This window comes from Dermacentor variabilis, chromosome 3, assembly GCF_050947875.1.
Source record: "Dermacentor variabilis isolate Ectoservices chromosome 3, ASM5094787v1, whole genome shotgun sequence".
NCBI lineage: Eukaryota > Metazoa > Arthropoda > Arachnida > Ixodida > Ixodidae > Dermacentor > Dermacentor variabilis.
The window spans coordinates 149330140-149357456 of record NC_134570.1 but is presented as its reverse complement, the minus strand read 5'-3'; the positions used below and the strand labels follow the sequence as shown (position 1 = coordinate 149357456).

General features: G+C 50.5%; 1 protein-coding gene across 1 annotated transcript in view; it reads right to left on the bottom strand.

Annotated features, from left to right (window-relative positions):
• Positions 1-3507: 3507 nt before the first annotated feature.
• fabp (fatty acid binding protein) overlaps positions 3508-27317 on the bottom strand; it is a 42172-nt gene continuing 18362 nt past the window's right edge. Inside the window, exons 2-4 of the mRNA XM_075686508.1 lie at positions 15917-16089; positions 5479-5580; positions 3508-4063 (exon numbers count right to left, since the gene is read on the bottom strand). Coding sequence (XP_075542623.1) covers positions 4013-4063; positions 5479-5580; positions 15917-16089 — 326 coding nt within the window. The 3' untranslated portion in view covers positions 3508-4012. The remainder of the gene's footprint in view (positions 4064-5478; positions 5581-15916; positions 16090-27317) is intronic.

The window sequence follows — 27317 nt, the reverse complement described above, 5'->3', positions numbered from 1 at the left end:
ACAAGAGTCTATGATCTGTCTTTAGATTTTATATTCTTAGTTTAATGTGGAAACGTTTGTATTGTCCAGTGGTTCTTACAAACGAAGGCTTTGTGATCAGTTAGTAATATTTGAACTGCTAGCTTTTTGAGGAAGTGTTCGCGTTGTCCAGTATCCTTTCTAACTTTCACTAAGGGCGTTATAAATGTTTACCAAGGGTTTCCGTATTTTTCAGTTTCTTTCTTCATTTATTTATTTAGTGTCTTAAGAACTATGCGGTCATTCTTTTTGGCATATTCGCCCGGCTTTAGAAACAAATAAAACTGACGTTTGCATATATTGCCTCTCCGCCTGTAAATATCTCTTTCCAAGGAGCATGAGCGGAGGGAGGGAACGAATGGAAAAAGAGAGGGTGCGAATTGGGTCCGGCTGCCACCCAACCAGATCGAAAACTCGGCGCCTATGCGTGTGCCTGTAGCGCACTACTGTATAGATATGAGTTAACCAATGGCAGAATGCGTAGTAGACGACGCGGTTGTCCCCGCCCTGTACGGAGCTTCGGCGAGCGGGACATCCAGCCACTCTACCAGCTCGCAGTTCCTCCGCCATCTTCCCGTGACGTCACAGAATTTCGCATTGTCTGCTAGGCTCATTAGTCACTGTTGACGAAGAAAACATGGATTGTATAGCTATAAAAAGTAAAGGATCGACCTACCAAGGTAAGTGAAAATTCAGCGATATTCATTTGAGACTGACGTCATCAGCGCCGCGATTTAAGCGTGCAATTTTGAAAGGGAGGTGCCACGCACATTTTTCTGCGGAGTACGACCAACCTTCGTCACTGCTAAAAATGCAGACATTGTGGCGAGGCGTAATCTACAGCTGTCAACTGAATCGGGGTTCTTGTGTCTGCAAGCAAAAACCCAGATCCGTACTTGTTCTGGTTCAGCATCGATTGTGCCATGTAAGCTTTGCTCTGCGCACTGCAGTTGCGTTATTGCGCCAAATGAGCTCGAAATCGTGCGTCGTAGATACAAGCAGATTAACCCGCTAGAAAACACACGAGAGTGAACCACATTTTCTTTTGCGACTAAAGCGTATCGCACGCAGGTAATGTCATCGGCAAATGGCTCGCATCAGAGGAATTCTGGACGCGACGGGCGTTGAACCCAATTCATTACGCAACTTCTCTGCATGTTCGTTCTTGAGAACGGGTCGGGCTCGCAGCAACTTTAACGACGCAGGTTACTGCAGTCGACGGGCCGAGCATATTTCCGTGTCACTTCTGGAACACAGCGAAAGCTTCTCCCATTATCGGTCATCGCTGGCACAGGGTCATTCTACTTTTCAGGGGAAAGCGCACACGGAAAAATGGCAATGCGCGAAAGAGAGGACAGTCAATACAAAATAAATTATGCAGATAACACGCACTGATGGAATCAGCGAAGCGAAGCTGGCAAGATAGCTTCGTCTAGCGTTGGCCAAAGTTCAGCCAGATTACATGTCTGCGTACGCACAAAGAGAGCGACTTTGTGTTGTGTGTTGGCAGCGATGGCCCGACGCCCGGATATAGAGCCACGATGGTATACCGTGACGACGACGGCAGCACGACGCTTGCTGGGTGCGCCGCTTCCTCTGCGCCTCCTTTCTTAGCGACACCTACATAATAAAACTCCATGCTCTTAGAACGCTGCTCTACTCAGCCGCCCATCGACATATGTGGTCACCGCTCTCCATTGACGCCATAGTTGATTATATCAGCTCTATGACCGACGCTCCACGGCTATTCTCGAGAGAAGCGTAGCGTCCTTTTCAGTCGAGGGGTGGCGCTGTGCGCAACTCGGTTGAGAGGAAGAAGAGATTTGAATGGAGGGTCGTTCGAGAATGCTGCTGCAAGTTCTCGGGGCCACGAAGCTGCGGTAGAAACTACATCGCGCAGCAGCTCTCCCTACTAAACAAACTGTCGTTATGCGACGAGGCGCACGCGCCATTAGTTTCAGATCGCTCGCAAGGAGTGTGGTTATTCGCCCGTTCCATGCCAGCGCCTGCGGTGTAACACGTCGGCCAATTGACATTAGGCCACAAGTGCAGGCCCGGAACGCGCGAATAATCGTCAACACTGCAGCACTCACTACCCCGTGGCAGCTAGTACTTTGAGGCTACGTACAGGCTAACACGCGCATACATTCGTTCTTACCGTCTGTACCGTACATTTTCTCCGGAGTACGACCAACCTTCGTGCGACATGGGCGTAATTTTGGCTTTCTGCTCTTAGGTCAGAACCCGCATCACCTTTAGTGACCAGACTGGTAGCGACATGGCCATGGCATACCCTCGGGTAATCGCATACGTACATGTAGAGGTTTCCCTGTCGCGTGTCAGTCGGCGAGCGTCATACGTGAATAACGTACGGAGCGTGCCAAGCGAGCACAATCAGCATACGTTGCCCCCCCCCCCTTCCGAGATTAACGTACGTAATGTACTGTCCAGTTCCAACTCGACGGAACAGCTCAACCTGGTCAACCGAGCGAAAAGGACAGCTAAGGCCGCTGGACTTCTGGACTGAGGTAACCACTGCTGCGGAGCGGAGGAGCATCCTACGCTCGTGTGCTCTTCTCTTACGAACGCTACAATTGCGCTTAGCTTTGACAAACATGCGGCAACCATGGCTCTCGCTTTCTCTCATTCAGCGTCATGTGTGATGAGCACGCTTTCGGTAATCGATAGTCAATAAATGGTGAATTAAGCTTTCGTTTTCTCTCAACTCACATGTATCGGAAGTAATTGAGCGGCTAGCGCGCCAAATTTCCGAAATCTTCCGGCGATGCTGACAGCGATAGCTTTCACGAGAAACGCCGAGGGGCATATACACCGCAGGGCGGGTGCATTGTCTTAGTTTGCCAGTTCTAAGTTGGCTGCCTTAAAGGGACACTCAAGGCAAATAGTAAGTTTATGTGGACTGTTTATATACCATTCGAGAAACCTCACAATGCTTGTTCCGTGCCAAGAAAAGACTTAGTTTACGAGAAAATTGCATCTGAAGGGTCCGAATAACATTATCACAATTCAAATATTCCGGCACTCCACCGGGAGTGGCGTTGGTGAGTAAAACTGCGCCCGACAGACGGCGGTACCGAGCCAAGACAGAGCGGTGAATTCGCCGCTGCAGCTGTTCTTCGGTCAAGTGGCATAGAGCGTTCGGGCATCCCGCGACACCACATGGAAGCTGAATTCTTTGCTCCTTGCAGTTTGTGCGAGTGTCGCGAGCCAGCAAAACCAGCACAGCACTACGCGATAACGAAACGGTGAAACGGGGAGGATTTCTAGAAAAATAAAGATAAGGACAGAAGTATTTTTTTAAAAAGCCATTTATTTGATCTCTTCAAAAAACCCGGCACAAAAATCTCTTCGGGTACAAAGAGGAAGGAAGGAAGGAATATATATATATAGGAACGCGACAAGAATCCACTCGGTGGACCGACGCGAAGGATAAACAAAACGGTACAATAACTGCTAATTCCCAAGGTATAGAAGGAAAAAGAAAGGTTTACTTAAACGTCCAAAACACTTTTTTTGGGCCTTTCACGCGCGAATGTCGCTGACTGATGACAAAAGCGCATCCTTTAACTCAACTTTTACGCAGGGTTGGAGGAAACACAAGACGAGGAGATGAAAAAAAATCAAGGCGGGAAAGCAGCACACGGATTGTCTTTGGGCAAGGAAAAAAAAATAAAAGACAACTTGTAACCCGTGGCGAGACGCACGCAAGCCTGCGGAGGCCAATCCAAAGCTCGAAGACAAGACTTCGTTTCTGGGGAGGGGCCCCCGCCAGCTGGAACCCACGTCGTCGCCGGAGGAAGCACGCCGCGCGGCAGACCACACAACACCGGGGGCGCGAGCAGCGAGGAGTTAGGAACCACAGAGCTGGTCGCCGTCGTCCGGCACGAACCGCGTGTGGGCCCGGGACTGCCTCGTTTCACCACACGCCCCAGGCGCGGGCCCGGCGGCCCAAGTGTCTCGAAGAGATCCGAGCTCACTCCTTCAGGTACTTGCGGAGAGATACGACGTTGTCCAAGGAGCACGTCTGTACGCGGAGGGGAAAGAAAAAAACGGGATGTAGATGAGGCTCAAGAGAACAGACATGGTGGGCTAGTTGGTACTGCATAACTTTGAGGCAAAGCGCAAGAAACGACGACAAGAGAAGGAAGGCGCCGTGTCTTCGTTTCCTTCTCTTGTCCTAGTGTTTTTTGCGCTTTGCCTTAAGGGCGACACTAGTGGAGCTTTAGCGGGCTAGTGAGCAAATACATACGCGAAAGTTCTCCATAGGAATCACGCTCAGAAAAATTCCGAACCACGGCAAAACTGCGAAACTCGTGCTCACTAATATTTCATAAAGGCATATATACTTACACTGGCGTTTTATACGCATTAACGCTCACGCTAAAATCTGCGGGGGGGACGTGCCACAACGAAGATCTGGTGAAGCACGGCGTCGTGGTGAACTCCGGATTCATTTCGACCACGTGGGGTTCTTTAAGTGCGCACCTAGACTTAAGTACAGAGAGCGAGATTGCGTTACGCCCCCTACTGAAATGCGGCCACCGCGTCCTGGATCGAACCCGCGACCTGAAGCTCAGCAACGCAACGCCATATAGTAGTCGGTCTCACGCGGTAAAAGCGGCTGTTGTGCTACTGCAGAAACGTATTCTACTAACACAAACTTTGCGAGGCCCTAAAGAGAAACACTAAATCGGTTTATACACTGGTAAGACTCAAAAAACAATTTTCTTTAATTTTGCGATAACAGATCGATTGCCAGGACAAAGAATGAAAGTGGAAGTTCCAGTATTTGAATTTCGCGCCGAAACCCAAGCGCTGGTCCGTCAGTGTGACGTCACAGATGTCAACTTTTTTGGCGGAGGGGGGGGGGGGGGCATTGCCGGACGCCGTGGTTCAGTATGGTTACAACGAAGGCGCCAAATGAAACAACGGACGAAGGGAGGAGACACGAGACAACCACGTAGCGCCTACGTGGTTGTCTCGTGTCTCCTCCCTTCGTCCGTTGTTTTATTTGGCGCCTTCGTTGTAATCATGCATAACCAACTCGCCCACTAGCACGTGCTCAGTGGTTCAGTCAATCTTCTAGAAACTGCTACAAGTTCAGTCTGCATTTTAAAATTCCATGTCGCCCATCTTTACCGATAAAAATTATCTGGCCCCAGGGCAGACGACGTCAAAAATTCGTGACGTCTCGTCGCGCTGGTGCGAGAAGTTCAATGCGGCGTCGCCACGTGTATTTTAGTTCTTGCGTCCTTTCCGGCTTGCCAAGCTTCTCGCAGTAAGAGTGGATTTCTTTTTTTCTTTTGGTAGGTACGGTCAAAGGGCAATTTCCTAACAAGGTTGCAATAATCATTGTTTTAAAAGTCACTTTGGTACACCTCCTTGTAGCGAGCCTTATCGATAGGCACGAGTCTGTGGCGTGTTCGAAAGAAGCCTTACCACGTGGAGCTGGCCGTCCTTGACCTCACGGACGATGGTCACCTCCTTGTCGCCTCCCGACTGCTTCTGAATGAGCTTGCCATCCTCCAGCGTCACTTTAGACTGCGGAAGGTAAAGAAGAAAAAAAAAAACGTCAGGAAGTATTAAATAGCCAGAAATGCTCATTTAGCTGGGCACACATGGCAAACACGGCAGGACCAATATGGAAGTTGAATTTCGTACTTATTCTTATTGAGAATCATTCTTAATGCGAAAGCAGCGCGGTAGGGGCGGCGTCGTCATCGAACAAATTTGCAAGCATTGCACAGGTAATACAGATCAGGAATCAAGTCTCGGCCCATGTGCAGCGACGAACGCAGAAAGACTTCAGACTATCGAATTTATTAGACCACATACATGCGCAGTAATCCTCAAGTGACTTGCAGGTTTCCGCGCGAGCCTCAATTAGCAAATAACCTTTAACGTGAGTTAACTTCAGCGCTGATCACAACGACTTCATCGCTGTGAGAAGTCCAAGTGGACGCATGTTTAGGACCTCAACGCACGCCGCTAATCTAATGTTTAGGACCTCAACGCACGCCGCTAATCTAATGTCAAGCAGAACTTTCTGGTGCAGAAGCACCAAATTTGCACACTTCCCGAGTATAGCAGTCATGTGCTTTTTATTACGAGTGTCACATTACCGTCGAGAGTAGAGGCTTCGTCCAGGTTAAAGCTTGCAGTTAAGGAATCTAAATCTCGCGTACTTTCTTTTTCGGCGTTTTCAAGTTTTAGCACAACACGCTCAACTCTACAGTGAACTCCTCCTCCTATTCTCGTCAGCAAGTGCGAATGGAACCGGAGTGTTGAAAGCAACGAAAACAAGATCGCCAGGTAAGGATGTCGACGTCAAGCGCTCGCCTATCGCGGAGCAGCTTGCAAGGTAAGCCTCTTGCGAGCAGAGTAAGCATTTGAAAAGTTAATCTGCAACCGAGAAGAAAAAACTGCGCTGGTGCAGTTCTCTTATCAGGGTCTTTGTTCAACTGCCTACTTAAGGTATCCCACGAATAAACGCAATAATCTGCACGACCTGCACGAACGGCGCACGTAATCTTTGCTATTTAGTAGACACTCCAGATAATCGACAGTCCGGTAGACTGGCAGTAAGGGTGAGCCAGTGTCAGCAGAGAAGAGGGCGGCGCGATGGAGACTGGGGAAATTCGTAGGCACAAGTCGTAAAATGCTGACGCAAGTACAAGTGAATATTGCTGGAAAGGCCTTTGTGCCGCATTGCGCAACTGAAATACGTACTGGCGATTACGATAGTGACGACATACTCTAGCGTACACCAAATCTGCTTAGCAATTAGACGGGCTAGACAAAAAAAAAAAAAAAAAAAAAAAGATCACAGCGAAATCGGAGCAGCAGTGACAGATTAAGAGAGTCCACAGGAGAGGCTACCGTCGAGCACGGGTAGACGTGCCGCGGGGCGGGAAAATTAACAATGGCCATTGTTCGTGGAGGCCCGGAAACTGCTACTCCGCTATCGCTACTCTTCCCCCCCCCCTTCCTCTTTTTTTTTTTTTTTTGGTACCGAGGCGCCGTCGCTTACGTTCCCCTTTTCTCCGCCGCCAGATAGGAAAATACGTCCTTCACAACGACCGACAAAGGAGGGGTCATATATCAACGATCGCGTAGCGCACAGACCGAAGCGACGTCTTGCGACTAAAAAAAAAAAAATCAAGCGAACAGTCCACTCAAGTGCGTCCGTTCGAGAGCGCGCAAGTGGATTTATCTGTATTGTCCCGGCGTAACCTAGCGCCTATCGCCCTCTTCACTGCTATACTGCTAGACTATTCTATTGGGACATTTCCCACTACTAAACTAGTCCTCTTCCCACCGGTGGCTGCGCTAGGCCGTCGTACTTTTCCGCCATGCTCCTACTACAAATATTGTGCTATAAATAAACTCGTTGAAATAAATCTCGCGTCATCGTTACGCTGTGACGGCTTACTGTACGAGATGAGGATGCGTGAACATCGTGTGGCCAACGCGAGTGACGTCGATGAAGTGTTTGCTCGAGGGGTTTGGGTCCCCTAATGATAATTGCACGATTCATCGGTTCAGTTGCAGCGAACGCATCGTTTACGCATGTTAATGAGCACCACTACTGTTCGCGGTTATATGCTTTCCACAGCAAGGTAGGCAGAGACGGAAATCTGAAAGCCAGACCAATGGGTGGACGGATGGAGTTTTGTTCACACAGCTGCCTGTGCCGCAAAGCGTTTCGTCGCTCAGGTGACGCGGAATATCCGGCTGTGCGCCCACAGAGTGAACGAATAAAATCGAGCAGTCCGTGAACTCGTCTATCTGCTCCCTTATCCCATAAAGCAGGGCGTGCGGTGACGCAACCCGCACCCGAGAGTTCCGCGAACGAGCTTGCGCGGTGCAGGGGCGCACGTTCAGCGTTCCGCGCCTCACCGATAGCTACAGAAACGCGCCGTGCCGCATCTTACAGCGGTCATAAAAGTTTCACAAGTCTCTCGCGCAGCGTATAGCTGCAAACAATGGACGCGCAGGCTCCCTCGTACTTTACGACCTAACACGCGGGCACACCGCATGGCAAAGTATAAATAGACAATTCGCAATTTCACCCAACGTGGGGCGCACCCCGGCAACGATAGCTCGCGCGATTACCGGCGATATCTTGCGTTTCTTACGTCTTAGCTTCGATTCGCGGAACTGCATTTCTTGCCTTCCTTCCCGTTTATGCTTCCCAGCGAAATTGTGTAGCAGAGTTTTAAAACACTTTTTTGCGGCGGATGGCAACGGGTGGGTCGGTATCGGATGTCAGCCAGCAACGCCGCCCCTTAAACGAAGCAGTCGGAACGCGCACTACAGCGCACAGAAGCGCGCGTCGAATGTACGAATATAGAAGTACTACAGTATATACATATTGAAGCGCGGGTTTGAAAAGCCACGGCGGTAGACTGCGGGAAGTGGCTAGCCAGACACCTATAGGAATTCCGAAGCGTGCCAACTCCTTACGATGTACAGGTCCGATGTACGAGCTGCTCGAATTTGCATATCGGCGCCTCGCAACTGTTAGTCCTCTAGCTAATAGTAGTAGTAAACCTACTTGATATACACGAGTTGCTCGGATCTGCATAGATCTGCGAAGCTTTTATATTTTTCCTCGTTTTGGACGGTACGGCGCTTCGACAAGGCACAAAGCTATGGGGGACCGGAGCCCGACGTGTGGCCACCGGATGATGGCCCGGGAACGGCTCGGTATGCGGAAAACTTCGGGCACGAAACCGGGCTCAGACGATGGCGTTACTAACCCAGGTGTATATATATATGCCACGGAACGCTGGGGCGTACAGGGCGCATCGCTTTCCGCTCCACTGGGCATCGCCAGCGTACAAACGAACAAAAAATAAAGCCCACCGCGTAATCGAAACCGAAAGTGCGCCAGTAATACTGTGGCGGAAACCCTGCGCTTTTATCTCGACGTAAAATAAAATGCTTCGCGTTAATCGCGCACCTATTGTCGTTCAAATGTCGCGGTAAAATCGCATTTCATGTTCCTGCTTCTTACATTAAACACCTGGCACCGTTAACTTGCCTCGCTTGCAAAGAAGGAAGAAAAGCGAACTCGGCTTCGTCCAAGGCACCGCGTGACGTCCACCACATCGCAATCCCTCGGCGAGTAAAAGCGGAGCCGGAGCGAGTGTCGAAAACGTCACAACGGTCCTGCTCCTACCAGGTTACCACCTTCCGCGGCATAACGTGACGGCACCGCAAGGTGTTTCAAAACTATTTAGGGCGCCCCGAGGCCAGTTAGGATTTTTTTTTCCCCCTAGGGTGTAGAGGTCCTGGACCTCTGTTTAACGCAAAATAAAAGTGTCCAAAATATGCCAGTACGCCTTTAGTTAATCTAGGGACGCCGCACAGCGGAGGGCTCCGGGTCTCACCCTCGACCACGCGCTGTTATTTAACACTCGCAGTGCCGGAGCATTTCGTTCTGCATTCCGGCTCACCGCGGAATGCGGCCGTATGCGAACAGAATGTCAAGCTATCTTTTTTTTTTTTTTGCGCACGCGAACTATGGCTCACGCATATCACTGTCGAAGCAGCCGGCACGGCACGTTAATTAAGGGAGACCCATGCATAAAAACAGCCATTCCTGGTCTTATGAAAAAATGGAGTTGGCATTTCTAGACAAAGTTGGCGCGAACAGTGGGCGGGGATGGTATCTGTTTTATGTGGCACTTTCGCGTCCTGCTTTTCTTTCCCCTGTTTTTGTATATAAACCTCTGTACCAAACAATAAAATTTCGGTTGGCAACAAGCGCTCTTCCTCGTCTTTTCTGTGTCTCTGTCCTGATTCACGCTGCGCAACTTATTATGGGGGGAAAAAAAACTAGCCAAAACCGCCACTCTTATTATAACGTAAACAGAACCCGCGACTTCGCACTCCATAAGCCACCGAGCCACCACGGCAGAGGTAAAATGCGGCCTTGCTCCGACGTTCGGGCGAAAGCAAAGCAGCGGTAAGAGTATTTTTGTTTTGCTCGTGATAAACATAAATAACGTGACCGCCTGTACACGCCTTTCGGACTATGCTTAGCCAAATACATTTTTAACGACATAACATGCACTAAACCCCGAAGCACTGCGCTGGCGACAAAGATGCTGCAACTAACGGTTATCGCCGTTCACAGATCCACGACGTTGGCCGTATAGGATTTACCTTCAGCTTTTAATGGAAACAACGCTTCGCAAGGGCAGGTTGTGCAAGGTTGACACCGGAAGGCTCCGACTACACTGCATTTGGCCTCGACGGCGAGGTATGCGTCAGGTAAAAAGCCGCAAACAAAGAGGCGAGGCAACGAACAACGCGTGCGGATAACGATGCGAAACGACGCGAGGAAAACTACTACCGAAGACAGAGGAAGTTGAAACAAAAAAAAAAGGGGGGGGGGGAATGAAACGCCGCTGTAAATCCAAGATAAGCGAAAACGACGCATACGCCTATGCGGCGTCAGCGCGCAGTCTTTTTTTTTTTTTCGGAAAAGTCTCGCCGGCGGCTCGACTTTGTTTTCCTCTTGCGATCAGGGATACCGCGAAATAGGCTTATGCACGCTGAAGATGTGGACGGAAAAAACGAAAGAAAGACGAGTTCGTGGGAGAGGTGGCGGGGAGATGAAGCCTTTCTGTCAAGTGTTTGGTTGATTGGCTAAATCAGCGGAAGAAGGAGAGTGACCGAACGGACTGCACCACCTGTTGTCAGCGTTACCGTCACTGGTCATCCCGTAGAGGAATGCAAAACTAAGGAGAACGCGCGTCGCCGGTCCAGTCGGGCGTCCGTAACCCCAGACTTCTGGAGAATGAGCACGGAGCTACATCGACCAACGAACAAGCGTCGGCACCAGCGATGCCAAAAGTCAGTGACGAGCCAGAAACGTAACAGAGGCTCATTCGAGCAAAAAATAAATAAAAGCGTGATGTGATTGGCAAATGTCCCTCCACCCTTCAAGTAATAAGTTCATTTACAAATGCGCCAGCTGCAGCAAAACAAGGTGCCCCAGCAGCACGGTGACAAACAACGAGCACGACGCAAACACGCACGATAGAGCCGAAGCCGCCAAGTACGGGAAAAAAAAAAGAAAATGACAGGCCACAACACACGGGTTTACAAACGAGATTGAGAGAAAGGACCGTCCATACATGAGCGAGTCAAGACCCCGCTACAGAGGAGCCATCATACATCACGCAGCTAAGCCCTCTAGTAATCGTCCCTATGCTAACAGTGCAACTGGAGTGGAAAGTCTCAAGGCCAACTGGCGCAACGACCATCGTACCTGACGGTATCTCAATCGAGACTAGCGAAAGTTCCATTATCCGGTGCGTCTGAAGACTGATACTCAATACCGTAAGTAGGCCACGCGGCGGCTGATTACAGTGACACACGTACAAAAAAGGCCTTTCCCTGAATACCGAAGTATTAAGATATTACCACTGTTATCACGACTGTGAGAAGTGTCTGAGAAGGACACTCGGACACTCCAGAATCGCAGTATCGAGGCCGTAACGACGAGTGTCTTGTCACAGCTGCCGTAGGTACGCCCGTCAAGTATGGACCTGATAAGTGGAACCGAAGACGCCCACCGACGCAGGCAGGCGGAATCGGCGGAACCTGTTATCGGAAAAAGTGCGCCTCGCAGTAGGCACACTGCACCGACCCAACCGTGGAGACAAGCGCACGCGAACACTTGATCCCGTCGCCGGCCGCCCAGAGCACGCGCTTCGAGCGAGAGCCTCGCGTCGGCATCTTCGCCGCTGCTCCCGGAACAAGATAGTCGCGGCGGGAAGGGGGGGGGAGGCGCTCGACAAAAGCGAAAAGAAACGCCCACCGAGGCGTCCTCTACTTATCGCTCGAGGTCGCGCCCGAAGGGGGGGGGGGGGGGGGGCAACAAACAGTGGCGGGTAGATTTCCACAAGCATCGGAGGATCAGCTCCCATCGAACAACCGCAAGTCGGAGACCGGGTCCACACCCTGGAACACCACCGAGTGCTCTAGAAAGCGAGACAGAATGGAGCGGACGCGCGTTCAAAAAGAAATAAAGAGACAAAAAAAAAACTCGAAGGATATTCCGGCCCCGCCATTGTACACGTCTTCTTGAGAAAGACTGTGCACACGGACGAACCAACCACCCGAGCCACACGCACACAATCGACGACGCCGCGAGTCTGCGCGCGGAGATTGAGTTTTCAAAGACCAACGTTCAGACACAATACGGGGTGCACCCATTGTGTGCCCCTCGCGCAGACGGGGCGCGCCGGTATATGGCTCGAGGCGCTGGACAAAGGGCTCGATGAGTAATGACACCACGTGGTCGAGAGCGGATGACGACATGGGAAGAGCGTGGTGGCGCTGGTAACGGAGAGAGAGCCGGGAGTGGTGACGCGCACGCGCACAAAAGGCCGGCCACATACCGACGACACAGGGATCCGACGAAAAATTGGACAGACGAGAGACGCTGTACGCGTCCTTTTCTACGGAAGCCCATCTCCTTCCGTCGTCAGTTTAGATGGACACGGCACCAAGTCTATTTAGATTGGCAAAGCATTCGTTCGAGAATCGGCGTTCACTGGCACAAAAAAAAAAAAAAAACATCGATTACTAGCGGAGAAATCGAATTTCAAACTGCACCTTCCCCCCCCCCCCCGCACCGCCCATTTAATTTTTTTTTTATTTCTTTTCATTGGCACACTGACGTCACGAACTTCGACGTACCCCTCGTACTTCACCGATTTCGGCGCACGCTATACGTTGTCCAAAGTTGGTACGTTCAGTGAACGGTTCGTCTGAAATCCTTTACTGACAAACAAATAGACTCGAGTACACTGTGCCGAAAATATTAAAAAATTCCCGCGTTGGTTCGAGAACTTGATCAAGCAAGCATCTGCCATTTCTGCTCTTCGCGAGGTTTCCGTCCTCGGTGAGCTCCTCTTCGGCGTGGCCTCAAGCCTCAATTAATGTCCCACGAAGCCGAATCAACAACACGACGAAACACACCCGAGCATCCCTGAACGTTTGACGCGCTGCGACTCCCGATGAATTTAGAGCGACAAATGTTTGATCGTTTGCCTCCTGCGACACTTACTCACGGAACATGCACAATCTGGGCATGGAAGGACGCAGAGGGTCTAGCTAAATCAACGGTCCACCTTCAAAGCCTCTGCCCCACGCCAACACCTTGTAACTGCTGCACGCCGGCAAATGACACTCGTGTCGAAATGACGCAAGCGGTCGTAAAACAGCTTTCTTTGCACATCGCCCGCGAGCGTGGCGCTCACTTCGAGGACACGATGCAGGCGAGGCCTATTTGCGCCTAAGCTGCTATCACACAGCTCGTACGGTAAATTAACTGTAATTAGTCGGCAAACAAATCCCAACGCCACGCCGCAGCCTCCGTCAGACTCCACTGCCACCAGCGCCAAACTTGGACGCGACGCCTACGCAGCCGTTACATACCGCATCAGTGTGCATATAGTGCCTTCGGGTGACGAAGCGCACGCATGAAGGTACGGAGAAATTGCCGTCATGACAACGCGCGGTCGGGCAACCGTCGTTTCAGCCAAAAAAGGCAACGCCTCCGGCCGCAACGAGATGTGAACGGCGAAGGAATAAGCGACGGGGTACCGCAAATCGACACACCCTACAGGCAGCGCTGTCGAGAAGCCGGATATACGACACACGATGACGAAGGATGAATTGAGGGAAGCGACGACACATAGAAGGATCGGTTTCGTGCGACAACACAGTTATATTAGTAACGAAGGGTTATGTGAATATCTTAAGACGTCGAATACGAATCCAACAGTCCGTTCGGGTCGTATTTGTCTGGAGAATGGGATATTCCAAATACCTGTGGCCAAACAGCACTCCATGGGTCAAGAACGTTTGTTCCTGACCTAAAGGGTGAAAAAAAAAAAAAAAAGGAAAATGCTCTAACGCAGACAGCTTCAAATTCGTGCTGCTAATCCATATTTATACTGTAAATACTGAATCAAGACTGAAACGCAGCAGACATACACCACGCAGAGGAGCGCTTCTTTCTCGATATCTTGCAATTCATTGCCTGCCAATACGCTTTTTTCCTCTTAGTTTATGTGCAGATTTGTTACATCCATTTAAGCGACATATTTCTCAGCATATCAATACCTTCTCAATAAAATTTTGTAAAGGAAACACTGGGTATTCATTTCCATATTCGGAGAAAATTTTTCCGAATAGCGAATGCAATTTCAATATTTTACTATTCTAACATAACATCCCTACGTACTAGAAAGGGCAAACAAATCGGGAATAATCTAGACGGAACACAAATTATATATAAGGCATGCACCGCATTTGCCCTGTGTTATGTCTCGCTGGAGGTCGCTAACGCATTCATTCATTTAAAACTGTTGCCGGCGCCGTCAACATCGTCGCAACCCATTAACTCGGCTATACGGATAAATATTCACATGAGCATCCGATCCAGCTAGACACGTGTCCGCATGCAGAGATGCGTTCACAATCAATTTAAATCCACGAGCTCGGCTCGGCTACCGATTATTGCACTTATACAATCCAGCTGCAGGCGCACCCGCAAGCAGACATACACTGTATATAGGTGTCAATTTAAAGCAGGCAGCGTAAACAGCGTCGCTGACTAGTCGTGAATAGGCACGGTGATTTGGGGGAGCGTTATATATAAATAACGCAACGCATGCAAGAGACCCGGAAGTAGCCTGCGCCCCCCCCCCCCCATCTCCGCACTCGGGTCCAGAAATACTGACACACGCGACTGAATAAGAACAGCGCTGTTAAGCCTTCCCGTGGAATCGCGGCTCACCTGTGGTGCGACCGCCTTTTTTCCAAGTAAAATGCGTCACACAAATCGTAAACTATGACTTGCACACAAACTGCAGACATGATAGCGTCGGACTGTAATTTGAATATACGAGAAAACAATTACATTACGCGGAAACTCAAAACAACCCCCCCCCCTTTTTTTTAGCGTTACTATTAAAACTTTTTTTTCGGCGTTTCTATTAATAGAGCGGGCATGGCCTCCGAAGTCTGCGCGCGTCGGCACGCGCAAGTCTCGAAGGCCATGAAGCCACGCGCCCGATACAAATTATAGCGCTCGCCTCCGCCGCATCGCGGCCCAAGCAAAAAAGCCGCGTTTCTACCAGAAAGCTCCCTATCGTGCACTGCGTTCGCAGCCAGCGTGTCCCGGTAAGCATTGCGGTTACATAAGCTGCAGTCTCCGGGAAGCGCGAGAAGCAGTCGGGGATCGTTGAATGCTATTGCGTTCCGCTCTTAAAGGCGAAGTTTAAGCGTCCCAGAAATTTGCTACCGCTGCGTTAATTTGTACCACCTTTCGGATGGGCCCACGAGAACGCTTAGGCAGTTAGAAGAATTCGCCGTTAGTTCAAAATTCTGCTGCCGGTGTCACACGTACACTTCTGATCGCGATCGGGACCGAGCCGGATCGAAATTTTCGACTGCGATTGGCTCTGCGCAAAGGAGCCAATCAAGACCGAGAAATTCGATCCGGATCGGACTTCATCGCGATCAAAAGTCCGCCGTTTGACACCCGTATAAGAAAAGCAAACGAATCCGTCCGACGAAAGTTTAGTAATGCCAAGCAGCAGAAGCTTGATGTGGGCGTGTTGGTTTAAGATACTTGAAGAAATGAGCCTAGAAAGAAGCGGGCTAAGAGAAGAACATGTAGGACGGACAAGCGCTCTTAGTCCGCGTCCTTGTAGCGCACATTTCTTCAAGTAAGTTTAGTAATACAGAAATGAAGGTGCAGAGTAGAGAAATGACCAGGTCCCGATTAGCTCGAACGCGGTCCGATGAAAAGACAGGCCCAGTTCCGCGTGTGCCCATGCCGTACCTTGACCTTGGAGCCATCCATGCGGTCCTCGTCGAACTCCTTGCCGAGCGTGAACTTGAGGTCGGTCGTCTTCATAAGGGTGTGCGTCTTGATGGACCAGTCGTCGCCCTCGACCTTGATCTCCACCGTGGGCTTGGACGTCTGGCCCAGCTTGCGCCACGCCAGCCCAACGCCTGTCGGTCAGGGAGAGGACAAGCACAAAACGGACATTCGGATTAAACACACAACATGCGAGATGGGGGCACATGGTGAACGGGTTGCGGACAACTATGTTCGTGCCGATAAACTCAGCTCGTAAACCAACTCACGCAAGGAAGAGTACGCCATGGAATAAGGCTAAGATGAGCTTAGGCGGTGCAAAGAAAGACCACGGACCCAATGAAACTCACGGGACAGAGCGCCAACTTCAACTTCCCGAAATGATCCAGTTGACAATAATCGCCCAGTTGCTATCCGTAACTGTAAGAGGACACGGTGCTCGAGTTGGAATCGGATAGATCACTCGCACAGTAGAAGTCTGTCATCGTTTTCTCTGTGCCAATGCATATGAATCTGTCGCTTAGAAAATGGCCGCCGAAGGTCTCGCTACTACACCTCAATTTGAATGGTCGGCGCCCAAACGACGTGATCCTCACGTGATCTCCCTCGCTGCCGCTCTTTGTGAATCGGGCAGCGCTAACGTCGCATGAGGGCATACCTATACAGTTTCCTACTACGATAACTATAGAGGGAAATATGGCGCGGCCATTTTTCAACCACCATGAGAATGACGGGTAGCAGACGATTTTGTCCGATCTTCGTGCGTTTATTAGGCTTTATCTAGGCCTAAACTGGACAAAATTTCGAAGCAATCTATACTTTTGTTTAATGCAGAAGGCAATAAGACTCCGTAAGCACGCATAATCGCTGCTAATTGCAGTGGTTTCGCTTGTCGACGCGTCCATATGGCGCAATGGTTTCAATATCGAGCTTCTGTGCTAGAGGTCTCTGTTCGAATCCTTCCATCAGAAAACTAATGTTTATTTCTTCATTCATAACGCAGTATACGCTCTCAAGAATGATCACCTTGCAAAGTCACGCGGTCATTTAAAGCCAGAAGGACGAAGTTTAGGCAAATCCAAGTGCTGCCCGTCATTCCCACGCTGGCTGAACTACCCTGGCCTGCAGCTCCCGTAGGCACCAGCGCCACAGTTCCCTTTAGTAATTGTATGAAACTGTGGGTGTAGCGTATATAGTGAGAAATAGGCGGCGCCATTGCGATTTATTTGCGTCATTCTCTCGCTTACGAAAGCTCTGTTCCGGGATAACCAATCCATTCTTAGTAGCGAGAACCTTATCTTTCAATCCATAGCTCGACTTAATATTGTTCCATTGGTGCGCCTCTACGGGCGTTTTTTCCCCGCCCTCTCAAAGATGACAGCTCGAACGAAAACTGTGGCATGATTCAACAACCACATGTCTCGAAGCCACCTTCGGTGTCTAGCTTAACTTAAACGCACGCGCACTTCTGCGCGGTTTAGCGCTTGGAGGGTGTGTGCATATACGCCAATGGAAAGTTCCCCGCTCTGGCATCGCTTTTCCTCTCACCTCCGCCTAACAATCGGTACGTTCGAGGGAGCCAAGAGTCACGACAAGCGTCGAGCAGCCGGAAGTTTACTACGAACGCATAATTGCCTTAATAGCGCAAGGAAGCCGACGAGGCGAGAAAACGGCAGGACAAGCGTTAACTTCACGAACTAAAGTTGAGCTCCGACAAAAAGCATTCTTATTCGAAACACCGGCACAAAAATATTAACAAAAAACAAGAATCGTGGCGCATCCACCTTGAGAATAACTACCATGAAAACATTATCCGTCGCATTATTGCGTATAATCGGAAGGAAAAAAAGACGTCGCAGCAACAAAACACGCTACAGCTCGCGCGCTTGCAACAAGCGCATAGACAGTATCAAGCTGATAGTACAGCTACACGACTTACATTTTGTACCCTTTATGAAGGTTTATATTCTTCCACAAGGATAATGTTCATCCGCTTTGGATGCACTTCCTTCTCCGCAATCTGATCTTGCTATTTTCCCGTCGAAAATGCCATGTCACGCTGATATGCAGTGCGCATACAGTTCGTGACCCGCAAGTACATTGGGCGCGCCGCGTCAGAAAAAGGAAACGCAAGCACCCATGAGGATTATCGTTGTGACGCTTGCCCCAAATGGAGCAAAGTATTTTTTTTTTTTTAAGTGTAGGGTTATCGCGATGGGTTGCTAACACGCGTGGGGTCATTTTATTGGATGCAGAAGAAAAAAAAGCTCGAATATTTACCGAGCGAGTTTGAAAATGCTCGTCTTTTTTAATGTTTCTGCGTCGGCAGTTCGAAGAAGTGCTTTTCGTCGCGAATAAACTTCGACGTTTCAAACACGCGCTTGTCCCGTCCGTTTTCTGGCATTGTCTAGCTCGCGCTGATACATTACGGCAATCGCGCAAGTATGCAAACTCGCCAAAATTTCAGTTCTAGTATACAGTACGCACGTACGGCTAAGAAAAAAAAAAGAATATTTAAAAATTAATGGACGAAGAAACACGAGGGTCCAGTGTAGCCCGGTCCGTGCGTTTGATCACTTTGCCTCTTTAAATGCGGAGCTAAATCACTACAGCTCGCAGTTATTTAGATACCGCGGTCGAGCTCACGCACAGCCGCACAATGACCTCGCCGCGGCAGGCGCGACACAGGAACTTTTAATAGAGAGCCTGTTAAACTGCCAGCCGCTTTTTTTTTTTTTTTTTTGCTACGCCTAAACGTAATGTATATATTGTATTCGTGCGCAAAGGAACGCGAGTTCAACGCACTCTTCACGTGGCTAGCTGGGCGACACGTAAGCAACTTTCAATCCGTAGCGCGAAATAGTTAAGTTTCAGTAACCCGTCGGCGGCGCTTGCTGTTCGGGTTTCGCGTGCATGATTGGACTGGCGGGGTTTTCTGAGAGACGGGCGGAGGAGATGCGCGCTGCAGGCTTGCTTTGTCGCACATGCACAGGTGGTACCACGCTGTTTTCGCACGCAGAGAGCTCGGCACAAAAGCGCTTGTGCGCTGCGCCTCCATCGAAATGCAGGCAGCCCCGGTTGCGAGTCTAACGCCGCGGGGGGTCGTGGAACTGGGTGCGTGATCGCGCGGGGGGCGTTGACGCGCCGTCGCGCACGCTTGTCGAATAAAACGCGCAGGATTGGAACACCGCAATTTAGCGTTCCCAATTAAAACTGAGTACGCGTTCGAGAACGTGGAAAACGAGAACTGTCGCTCCACAATATGCGGAGACACCCTTTCTGAAGGCGCGCCGAGCATCGTGGAGAAAAGCGAGCGGCTATGCATGGACGATGTATAAAGAGTGACATTTTAAATGTTGGATACTTTGTGTTCTTTTATACGACGCTTGCCCACGACCTGCATACCTTTCACCGGGGTGTAATGTGAAAGAGCGGCAAGAACTCGGCGTGTTTTTGCGAGCGAAATCACGCGGGACGGCGGCTCGCGGTGTTCTGACGTGTTTTCTGTGAGCAAAACAACGAAAAAACTGCAAACGCGTGGCGGGCATTGGCTGCCCGCTGAAGAAACCCCCGGGTGGTCAAAATTAATGAGGAGCCCTCCAATCCTTTCCTCGTAATTCTCCCGTGTCGCTATGGGACGTTAAACACCTCCGAGCCATTCACACGTGAAGGATCCTCGCCCCTGCGCTTCCCGCACAGAGGCAGCAGCGCAGAATGTAAGCGAGCTTAGGAACAGCTACGACGAGATGTTAACGCCGAGCGTGAATCGGGTAATCACACGAGACGAGCAGTCGACAGCACAAACAGCTAATCTAACAGCCTGTCGCCGGAGATAGAGGACCGCCGCCGCTTCCACGCAGCGACCGAAAAAGCATCAGCAGCTACGCAAACACAGCGCGAGGCGGCAAGCGTTATCGGCGCTTGCACTGGGGACCGACCGGCAGACAAGCAAACCGCGCCGCGCTCGCGGTGCGAAGGCCACGGAGGGGGAACAGGAAAGGAGGCGTCACCACAACGTCTCGGGCGATAAGAAGCATCGTGCTACCGGGAACGAGCACGCCGGCGACGGGAGAGAAGGGAACCAAGTGCGCTCGAGACGGAGAGAGTGCGCGCTCGACGGCGAAACGATCCTCTTCACTGCCTGTCCGTAACCAAATATATGCGGGACTGCGAGCACGTATACCACGCAGGCACGTGCCGCATCGGCGACGACAGCCGAGACACGAAGGAAGAGCCTCACGTACGCTCCGCGGATACAGTATCGACGACAGCGACTGAGGGGAGGGGGCGTAGAGGTGGTAGGTAGAGAGAGGGGGGATGCGAAAGGAGGCGTCGCATTCATTGTAAGCAACAAGAACAAGCGAGCAGGTGGGCGGACTTGCGCGAACACTCGTCCGTGCCTAAACCCACTCGAGCGGATAAGTACGGACGAAGAAACGCGGTCCAGTTCAGTCTAACATCTCTAAAAGCCTTCGTCGGAAGTCCCTCCAAGTAGGAACACCTTTCGCCGGCCACTGTGTCAAGGCGCTGCGCTTCTGTAGCACTACGCTGCAGCGATCGTAAAGAACTGGAAACGCGGAAGTCCCCCGCTTCTCTCTCCGTCGTCGTAAACAGCGACATCGGCCAAACGTTATAACACCTCATGATCAAGTCCCGTGGCGCACGCAGCAATTTCGAAACTATACTCTCTGGACGCTGGTGAAGTCAGTCTCGCATAAAGTGCGTTGAAGGGGACAGAGCGAGAGACTCGAGGTTGTCGAGCACTCCACTATAAGAGCACACCTTGAAACTTTCGAGCCATCAGTGTAACAAAATCGTCAGTGTAACACTAAGCGCAATATAATCATGAACAGGGGTAGCAAGAGGGATACGCACGAAACGTACACGGGATCACCATTCTTGTCACCTCATCTGCCTCTGCTCAACGGCAAGGCCATAATCCTTGCTGCAGAATGTTCTTGGTGCGCAAAAAAGGAAACGCACGTGCCGGCATGTGCAGGAGTGGAACTGCTAACGAGGTGCTGGCAATTGAAGGATTGTAAATCCATGACGCAAGAGTGAGAACGACACTGCTGGAAAATACGGATTCATCGAATACGCGCAAATGAAATTTTTCTTTTGTGCGTGTGATGAATGTTTGAATAATGTTGGTGACCTTGACTAAATATTGTATATTATAAATAGCCCCTTGTCTCTCCACTGCTTGTCATTCCTTTCTCGTTGCCCCGTTATCCTATTCCAAATGTGGCGTACGTTCTGGTGTCAACCGTCGCTTAGACATTTACGGTGTGACCATCAGAATTGTCCCGTACTTTTTGTTCTCCTCTCAATTACAAATAAATAGAGCAGCAACCAGACTAGTGATAACCAAGAACATCCTCGGCTTACACGTTCCAGCGAGAACAACGTGCACTTCACCGAAATGTCGTCCCGCTGGAAAGCGCAAATGAGAATATTTTTCTGGAACATCAAATGAAGGGTAAAATAGCATGTCTTGCGGACGGCGAACGAAGAGAAGAGAGGTTCGCGTGGACAGCCACAGAACGCACAGACAACGTCCTTTTTGTACCGTACTAATGCGTGCGTCTAAGGCACACAAGCTAACGAGCGGTAACCGTTAGAACAAAGTCATGCAAGCGACCTACGCAGAGTCGGTCAAGTCATATCCAAGAGGGCGGCAACGAAGCGCGGGCTGTGGAATCCAGGACCAAACGGGCGAACCGGAACCGCGGTTGCGATGAGGAGGGATAAACTTTTATTGACGAGGGAAAAAAAAATGGGGGAAGGGAGCGGTGCAGGGTGGGTCCCTATTCCAAGCCTCCAGTGGCCACCGCGACCCGCCCAGCTTGATCCAGGAGGAGGCCCTTCTGGTCCTCGAGATCAGCAAGAGCGAGGATGGCCTCCCAGGGCTCCCTTAGTGACGCGAGCACCAAAGCTGAATTAATAGTACGAGGACTTTGGCGCACTCCCATGTTACGTGAGGCAAGGAAGGCCACGACCCGCACCACCGGCAAGAGTTATTGTACAAAGTTGGGTTTAGTTTATGGTACCTACCTAAATGTGGGTATGTATGCGTCTGTATGCTATATTTCTGCGCCTGTTCTACATTGAGTAGTTAGTGTGGTGGGGCGTACTGTTGTCGGGTTCTTCGCTGGTGCTCCAGTATATATCGCGGACCAGTAGCCGGGTCGTCTTTTTCACCGTTGTGCATATCGCCAGCTCGGTTAGTAGAGTCTCGAGCTAGAGAGTGTGCCTGTTCGTTTCCCGAGATACCCTCGTGGCCAGGACGAACAGCTCACAATGACGGAGGCGAACAAAGAAAAGCTCACGGCGAGGAGAGAGCTGTGCCACCGACGTGACAAACGCCAGCTGCGCCCGGGGGCCTCGGGTGCTGTTGTCATTTGCAGCGTGAGCGCCTTCTCTGTTTTAAGCGGTCGAACAGGAGGCGCCTAAGTGAAACGCACCGATCGCTTCCAAGCTCACCGCGTCTGCTAAACTAACCATATTCGCGTTTCCACACAGTTTCCGAGGTTTCCCTGTCACCTCGCACCAAAGTTACCCGGCGCCCACAACGAGACTGTCAACGTTTCCGGGAAAGCCAAAGCGATTGTTCTTGCAAAGCGTCGTGATGTTGCCGTTAGCCAATCTCCTTGGAATATTTCTGTGCAGCGCGTCTTCAAGATAGGCAGGGTGCATGATTCCGTGCTGCGGCTAACAGCACGCATTTCACATTCTAAACACTCTACTCGGTATATTGACAAGGTTCACAATGTCTTGCCTTCGAGGAAGAAAAAAACGTTTTCTTTTTCTTTTTTAGCCATCGTACTTGTCTCACAATAAGTTAACCGAGTTCCCTAAGGGCCAATTAGTTCAAATTCTCTGTCTTTTCCTCATTGTTCTTTAACCAATGAAAAATGTTCCGACTATGCTGAGCCTTCGCTAATGGCAGATCCTCGAGAACGTTCACTGCAATGGTGTCCGGCACACCCAGAACTTCACTCTGGAGGCTGTTTTCATTGTGTCAGTTAATTCCTGGATTGTTGAAATAGATGTTTCCATCTCTCTAGCATAATGTGCCTTTTCTAGGGGTATGGTCGCACATCACACCATGGACCAACAAATTTCCGTAATTTATGAGACCCATTGTACATTGCTCCGAACTGGAAAGCGATTGCGTACGGTATAAATCATTGATATGTTGTCAGATGCATTTCGAATTGTACGAAATTAGTTTACTCATTCTTGCCGGCTAGCTTCCGAGAACCTATACTAATTTGACATAGGCCGTAGTGTCGTCACAAACAAATAAAAGCAATCCCTGAAGCGAGTTTAGAATACCGCGAAATGATACGAAAATCCAGGAGGCTACATGGACCGTTTCAAACACACGACACAATTTTGCATCTTCGCATCTGTGTTTGTGCAAGAAGACAAGCAGTTTGTACCGTATGAAACACGAGGAAAAGTTACTTTGTGAATGTACACACTGAGGTGCTGTATCTGGCATCTCAACAGTGGCATTTAAACAAGAAAACAACAAGGTTCTTTCACGTTCGTAAAAATACTTTTCAGTAACAAGAACCGACTTGTCAACGTCGCTGCCGCCCCCGTCGTCGTCTTATGAGGATTGCAAATCGGACGAGCGTTTCATGTCCCTGCGCTTGCCTTCGTGCAGGTGCAAGGAGAACAAAGCAAAAGGCCCGAAACGTGGGGAAAGCGCATGCGCAGTCGACGAGCCGGTTCTTGTGGTTCTGACGGGGAGGGGCGAAGGTGGCCGACGGCGACAAGTTTTCGGAGGTTTCGGGGCCCAAGGCAGGTAGGGTTCGCGTTTGTAGCTTGACGGGCCGCGCAATTTAACGAGGGTCGCATTTCACTTTAATGATGGGAACGACGTCTGCGCGGGGAATACGACCGGTAAGTCACGCATTGTGCTCCGTGGCGCGGCGGCGGCTCTTGGGCATGGTCGGGTACAGGGTCGACGGGAGCGGTGAACAGTTTTCCGTCATATCTTTTTGCCACCGGTAGATGGTGCGATGACACAGACGTTCCTTTAGTTTCGCTGATGGCGACAAGCTATGTCCAATACAGGCAATGGTCGGTGCAGTACAGCTTTGTCGTTTTTTCCTCGGCTTGGCTTCTCTTCTTGCGGTTCGCCGAAGGGGAGATTCGCGGGGAAACAGAAGCGCAGTGAGTAGGGGCGAAGGGAGGTTAGGGCACGGCCGCGAGATTCGGTGACGTGCTGTAACGGCCGAAGTACAGAGTTGAGCGAGTCGGGAAGGCGCTCGGCCAAGAGGTACTGTGCAGGAGAGATCAGCGTGCTCTTGGATATTCGCTCGTTCAGACGTAGCGATTAAATACGGTTCTCCAAGGGCACCCATTCTGCAGATTCCTGCGTAACGAAACGGCCCTCGCAGCCAGGTCAGATTCTGGCCCGAGGACGCCATCGATGCTCTTTCGCGACATCCTTCCTTCGTCGCGAGACAATTTAGTTCGCGATGCGAGGAGAAAAATAAGGTGACACCATTGGGGACTGAACAGAGATGCCCCTCGTTCTCCGACTTCTACCCCGCGTTCGCATCCGGAAATAGCGTATCAAACGCCAATTTGCCTGCTGCCTTCCAGGGCCCTCTTGCGGCTGGTGTGGCGTTCAGGAACACAATATGGCGACATGTTTCTTAGCCACACAGCCCGGCGGGGATTATTGCGAATTTCCTGACATGAACTTTGGGGACGCCGTACAGGGGAATCTGACATGAGCTCCATCGAAGAAAAAAAAAGAAAGCAACTGTTTTCTAAACGCAGACAAGGTCTTTGCCTGCCATGTCAAGTTACCCAGGAAGCGCAAATTGAAAACGCAAGATTAAAGCGTGCGTCCACTCGCATTGCCCGCTTGGTAACCGCTATAGCTACACGCGTTAAGTCTCTCTCTCTCTCTCTCTGATAACGGTACCGCCGATGACGGTGCCCCGAGCGCATATCTGCCACTGAGAATGGCGCCTTCGGGGCGAGGCCCGTTGCTAATTGCGTGCTGGCGGGGTCGTTCGGCCGCCGCAGCACATATAGTATATAACGTGCACCTCGCGAAAACAAAAGAGGACGACCGCACCACACATCCGTTCGCGATGCAAAGCTGGCGAGGAAGAGCGCGACCCGACAAAAGGTATGCGCGAGCACCGCTGTATGCCGCACGATAACGCGATCGCGCGCAGCTGCGTAAAGGCGGGCGCAGCTGTCTCGGCGGGCGCCCGCGCATAATTGAGGAAAGCGCGGCGCGAGTTGGCAACGCGAGCGGTGGACGAGACAGCGAGCGTCACCGGGAAGCGGCTTTTTCGAGGACAACAACACACCGCCCGTACAAACGCTGCCCATAAAGGTTTTATGATGATGATGATGCTCTTCGGATACGCATGGAGAGCTGTGCGCGCAATTCTGCACGCCAAGATATGGCGAATCAAAAAAGAAAGAAAGAAAGGTCACTGCTGAAAATGATGCACATACTTGGAACGTGTCGCATATACACGATGAAGCAATTGTTTTGTTAGACCTGTCGTGCAAGTTCGAATATTTTGCGTTAACAGTGGTTTAATAAATCCAGGCGGAGTGCAATGTGGCTAGAAGTTGGCGCACGTTAGTGTCATGTTACTGGTTTAGGCGTCTCGTTTGGTTTAAAGCAATAGCTCTCCGTGGCTATTGAACCAGTCCAGCCGACTGTAATAGAATATATACATATGCATATATGCATATACATATACATATAATCACCGGCGAAGTTGGCGCGTCATTTCTCGCTCCGGTGTCGAATATTTGTTGCTTCAGAGCGAGACTGGAGGAGCAAAAGCAGCAGCAAACAAATGCACTCGTTGCGACATACACAAGACAAAAAAACAAAAACAAAATTAAACAAAACAAGTAAAGCGAACAAGAGTGAAAGCGACAGACTCCGCCACGGATTGTTCTAGCATAGCTCTTGAACCGCGTAAAGTCCGTAGATCAGCGCAACCTTTTGTTCTAAAGCTCCTCTTTCAACATCGAACAACGCGACAATAAGAGCAGCCGCAGCAAGCCGTGTCTACGACCAAGCAGGTCGCGAGCTGAACAGCGAGGCTGTTCGCCTTGCCGCCGACGCGATACGTATTGCAGACGCCAACTCTCGCAATGAACAGCCCTTTACATTCCCCCGATTATGACGAAGAACTCATTGTTAATCTTTTTTTTTTTTCACAGTATCGTAACGACCAAGAATCGCCCAACAGCGAGAAAAAGGAAAGAAAAAAAAATACGATTCAACTCACTGGCACCTGCAGCCGCGTTCCAGCAATACGTGCCCACGTATAGTGGGGCGGTGTTTACTACTATTAGAAAAACAGCTCAGCGGGAGCAGCCACACGGCATTGTCATGTGGCCACAACAAAGTCAAAATCGATCGCGCGTCACAAGACAATGAACATTGTGCGCCGCGAGTCTTCGCCTGCGCCTCGCTGCTGCTGCTGTGAAGGAAGCCGGACAAGCCACACGCGTTCACTGCTGCGCCGCATGCAATGCTAAGCGCGACAACACACCTAGCTCGTGCGTCGGACACTGCCTGAATGACGTTCGCGCAAGGCGTTTCGCAAAAGGCGAAAGAATGTGTCGGCAACTACACAGACGTCGTCGTCATCATCATAATCAGCCTAATTTCCACTGCGAAAACGAAGGCCTCATATATATACAGCCGCCTCGCGACAGCCGGCTCCCGTGTTATGCTCGCAAATTCGCTCATCCCAAAACGCGACGTAATCACCCGTCACCCTTGATTGATTTTTTTCACTTCGCTTGGCACTCATTCTCTTGTAGTATCTAACACTCGACTATCGGCTCTATGCATTTCATTTGTCACTCCAAACTCGACTTCTTCCTCTTAATCTTAACTCTAACGTGAGCCACACACGTTTGATCCCTGATCCATGCCGCCGTTTTTGTGTCTCTTATTAACGTCAGCATATTTTCGCACAAGAATTACTAGAGCGAACGCTGGTGCTGCGACGATTCACACACCACTAATGGGAAAGATGGTAAGAATGCGTGCATTGGTAGTGTTTGCCGCTTCAAACTATCTTGAGCTGCCCCGGCCCGGTGCCCATATATTTATATGGGCAAGACTGACGTTACATTAATCCCGCAATTCATGCCTCGCCAGAAAGTTCGACCTTCACCGGTCGCGCACGCGCGCACCCGACTCGATGACGAACGATGCATTCTTGAGACCATTGCCACTTGTAATGCACGAGGCGAACTTACAGCAACCTTTGGAACTAACGCCACAGAGCTAGCAGGTTCCCCACGCTTGGGGCTCGACTGTACGTGGACGCACGTTGGCAACTGC